Raw genomic sequence first — 4,235 nt, forward strand, 5'->3', positions numbered from 1 at the left:
CTTGAAACCAAATAACCCTTTCGTAGAAGCGATTGAGGCCTTTGCACAAATTTCCTCTCTCTTTCCACCCCAAATTTTGTGATGCTGTATTAAAATTTTCTTCTCCAGTATCTAAGGAAAAGACAACCAGAATAATACAAAAACAGAGCCAAGTCAAGGTCCACTCACGCAGGAAATTCCTCTCTACTCCTCCTCAGCAGCCGTCCGGCAATACCAAAGTACCAAAATAACCAGTTTTAGACTTTTAGGAGGATGTAGCTTTTTCTTGTTGATCATCCTATCAGGACTGATTCTTCAAAGTCATCCTGAGAAATATTGATGTAGAATTTAAATATTTTAGACAAAAAATTGCTTCACTAGCTAAGCCTATATTGTTGAGATGCGAGTTGTATACAAGAATCAGTAGATTCTTGCTAAAAAAATCTTCCATATTTTCTTCCTCTGTTTTCTCCGTTTTAGCCTCTGCAGGTACGAATTTTTGCTTTCAACGTTTTTTGTGATTGCTGAAGTTCAGGAAGGTTTTTAATGATGGGTACAGAAATTGAAACTTCTTCAGAGATTGTATTCGAAGAAAGGACTTCAGTAGATGAAGTTGCATCAGTGACAAAAGATTCAGAATCATCTCTTGGAGAGGCCTTTACAGAGTTCTCTCTGCTCATAAAAAAACTGAGTCCACTTCTTGATGAATTGAGGAAAAACAATCTTGTGGACAGGGATGCAATTTACAAAGCCATTGAATCACTTGAGGTGGAATTTTATCGTGCAAAAAATTTGCTAAGTAGCACGAATATTCATTCATCTCCATTAAAGCACATAGAAGATGTTACACAGAATCTTGGGAGGTCATTAGGCCTTGTTCTCTTTGCTGGTCATGAAGTATCAATGGCCAACAAAGAAAAGATTGAAGCACTGCATAAAGAAATGATGAGTACCAAGTTTGACTGGTGTTCTCAACGAGAATCAGTGTCTGTTAATGATGTCTTCACGGAGGAAGATTCAGAGGAAGGAATAGTTGAGGAAGATAGAATTATTTTAGATATTAAAGATGTCGTTTTTCAGCTCAGTTCTGGGAATGATGAAGAATCTAAACGTGCAATTCTCCAGTTGGACGCTTTGGTTAGGGAAAATACGATTACTGATCAAACAATTGACGATGAGAGTATTATATCAGTTTTGTGTAACCGGTTGAGTTCAAGTAAATCAAACAACAGACTTGCCATAATCAGACTGCTAAGAAGCATGATTCGAAAGAATGATAAAAACAAGGTACTGTGACTAACATTCAGTAATTTCATTATATTTTACCATAAGTTGTTTTATGTTTACATCGATTCATAGCTTGCAGGAAAAGATGGAAGAAGTGGGATGTTTATCGGTGTTGGTTAAGTCATTGACGAGGGATGTGGAAGAGAGGAAGGAAGCTGTGGCACTTTTAACTAGCCTTTCAGATATTCCTGCAGTTAGGAGAAGAATTGGGAGAATTCAAGGGTGTATTTTAATGCTGGTTTCCATCTACAATGAGGAGGATCAAGAGGCATCTAATGATGCAGGAAGACTATTAAATGCTTTGTCAAACAATATTCAAAATGTTCTAAATATGGCTGAGGCTGGCTACTTCAAACCTCTAATAAAGTACCTGAAGGAAGGTAATTTTGAAATGGATTGGCCTTGCGACTTGTTATCTTGCATTCTGTTACATCCCACTGCAAGATGAACATTTCTTATATTTTTCAACAAATTAATTTCATAAGAAAAGAGGCACTGTAAAGCTTTTGTGTTTTAGTCATTTAGGACCTTGTTTGAGCATACAAATGCAACAATTTTTTGTCTTTGTGAAGTGTTAATACAAGTTGAAGCCCCATGGTAGTCCATTTTGTTGACAGTTTATTATCATTAACTGGAGAATATGATTGACCCCAGTGATTTCTGTGAATTGAGATGGAGAATCCCTTAGCAATAACATTACTAAAGCTATACAACTGATGGTTTCCAAGATTGAAAAATCAGGTTGCGTTGAGGATAGAGGACAATGTGTCGTCGTGACTTTCAGAAGATGCATATTCCTCATATTCGCATACCATTTGTAACTGTCTGATAATGATACATTTTGCTTTTACAGGTTCTGATATGAGTAAGGTTCTAATGGCAACAGCCCTTTCAAGGATGCAGTTGACTGATCAACGTAAAGCTTCCCTCGGAGAATATGGGGCCATTGAACCTTTGGTTAACATGTTCAGTAGAGGAAAGTTTGAGGCCAAGCTATCAGCCTTGAGTGCATTGCAAAACTTATCTAGCTTGAAAGATAATATCCAACGATTGATTAGTTCTGGTGTGGTGGTGCACCTGCTTCAGCTTCTTTTTTCCGTGACATCAGTACTAATGACTCTTCGAGAACCTGCATCTGCGATTCTAGCAATGATAGCTCAGTCTGAAAGAATACTTGACAAACCAGATGTTGCTCAACAAATGCTCTCACTTTTGAACCTGTCTAGTCCAGTAATCCAGTGTCATCTCTTAAATGCATTGAATAGCATTGCTGGTCATACTAGTGCAGTTAAAGTTAGAAAGAAGATGAAAGAGAATGGTGGAATTCAGCTTCTCATACCATTCCTTGTTTATGGTAATTCCAAAATCAGGAGTTCTGTCCTACAGTTGATATATACATTGTCTAAGGGTGATCAACAGGATCTGGCACAACAGCTCGGGGAAATGAATATTAATATAATTGCTGGTATCATCTCACAATCAACTCCTGAGAGTGAGAAGGCTGCAGCTGTTGGCATACTCAGCAATTTGCCATCAAGTGACAGAAAAGTCACAGATATGCTAAAACATGCTAATATGTTGCCTACTTTGGTTTCTATGTTGAGTTCCTTAAGTGCAGCTTCAACACCTACTGCAATGAGGACAGCAGAGAGCATTGCAGGTGTTCTAATTCGCTTCACAGCTCCTTCTGATAAGAAGTTGCAACATTTTTCAGCTAATCAAGGGGTGATTGCTGCTCTTGTAAAGTTACTTGTACACGGTTCAGTGGTGGCTAAAAGTAGAGCTGCAACATGTCTGGCTCAGTTATCACAGAACTCACTTTCTCTGAAGAAATCCAGAAAATCAAACTGGTTATGTGCGCCTCCTTCAATGGATGGCTATTGTGAAGTTCATGATGGATATTGCTCACCCAAAAGCACATTTTGTTTGATAAAGGCAGATGCCGTTGCTCATTTGATCCGAGTTCTCGAAGGTACAGAGAGGGAAGCAGATGAAGCTGTTCTTAGTTCACTTGCAACTCTCCTGCAAGATGAAATATGGGAGAATGGGAGCTATCTCATAGCCAAATATTCAGGCATTCAAGCCATCATTAAAGTTCTTGAATATGGAACTGTAAAGGCACAAGAAAAAGCCCTTTGGAATTTGGAAAGGATTTTTAGAGTTGAGTCACACAGAGTACAGCACTGTGAATTTGCACAAGTGGTTCTCATTGATCTAGCACAAAATGGTGATCCTAAGTTGAAGCCAGCAAGTGCCAAGTTACTGGCACAACTTGAGCTCTTGCAAGCTCAATCCAGTTACTTCTGAAAGCTTCCTTTTTTTGCTTTTAATTGAATACCATATTTTATGTCAGATTATTTGTCGATTCACATCATAAGAAGATTCAAGCCTCTCATTCCTGGGAGAGGTGCCAGCGTGGTTGTGATTCCATGCGTTTCAATTCGGTTGCTGTATTTGTTAAATTATTTGATGAACAATCACATTATTATTATTGTAATTGTGAAAAAAGTGGTGTATATGAATAAAATACTCCACATATTTTTAGCACAAGATTATACTCCCTCCGTCTCATTAAAAGTATCATATTTTTCATTTTGGAATGTTCCAAAACATTTGTTTTGTTGGAAAAGTCAGAGCACATTTTAGTCTGTCTTTCCAATATAATCATTCTTTCTAATTATATGCGTGTTACCATTCAAATTTAAATTTTGAATTTGTGGGGATAAAATTGGAAAGAAAAGCACAAACATCATAATCAAACCACTATTTTTAAAAAGTTGAATTTCCAAAACATGACTAAATAATTGAAATGGAGGGAGTAGTATGGTTATACACCAAAAGTTTATACATGTAAACTAACCAGACGGATCTGCGGTGCCCCTATCCTTCATTTCTCCTGTTTGTCTTATTTTTTGGCTTGATAACAAACGCAACATTTTAAGTGCTGAATTGGTCAAATTCTACAATTT

At 37.4% G+C, this 4,235-nt stretch overlaps 1 protein-coding gene across 1 annotated transcript; it reads left to right on the forward strand.

The window, feature by feature from the left end:
- The first annotated feature begins 271 nt into the window (after positions 1-271).
- LOC113760499 (U-box domain-containing protein 44-like) lies at positions 272-3,803 on the forward strand. The gene is made up of 3 exons (XM_027303101.1): positions 272-1,266; positions 1,346-1,646; positions 2,120-3,803. The coding sequence occupies exons 1-3, from the start codon at positions 526-528 to the stop codon at positions 3,571-3,573; spliced, it is 2,496 nt and encodes an 831-aa protein (XP_027158902.1). The 5' UTR covers positions 272-525; the 3' UTR covers positions 3,574-3,803.
- The last annotated feature ends 432 nt before the right edge of the window (positions 3,804-4,235 follow it).

This window comes from Coffea eugenioides, chromosome 2 (genome assembly GCF_003713205.1).
Source record: "Coffea eugenioides isolate CCC68of chromosome 2, Ceug_1.0, whole genome shotgun sequence".
NCBI lineage: Eukaryota > Viridiplantae > Streptophyta > Magnoliopsida > Gentianales > Rubiaceae > Coffea > Coffea eugenioides.

Excerpts from the sequence above, each read along its gene's own strand:
- LOC113760499 (XM_027303101.1), top strand. The coding sequence starts at position 526 with ATGATGGGTACAGAAATTGAAACTTCTTCAGAGATTGTATTCGAAGAA. Across the intron at positions 1,267-1,345 it reads GAAAGAATGATAAAAACAAG|GAAAAGATGGAAGAAGTGGG; the intron begins GTACTGTGACTA and ends CATAGCTTGCAG. Across the intron at positions 1,647-2,119 it reads AATAAAGTACCTGAAGGAAG|GTTCTGATATGAGTAAGGTT; the intron begins GTAATTTTGAAA and ends TTGCTTTTACAG.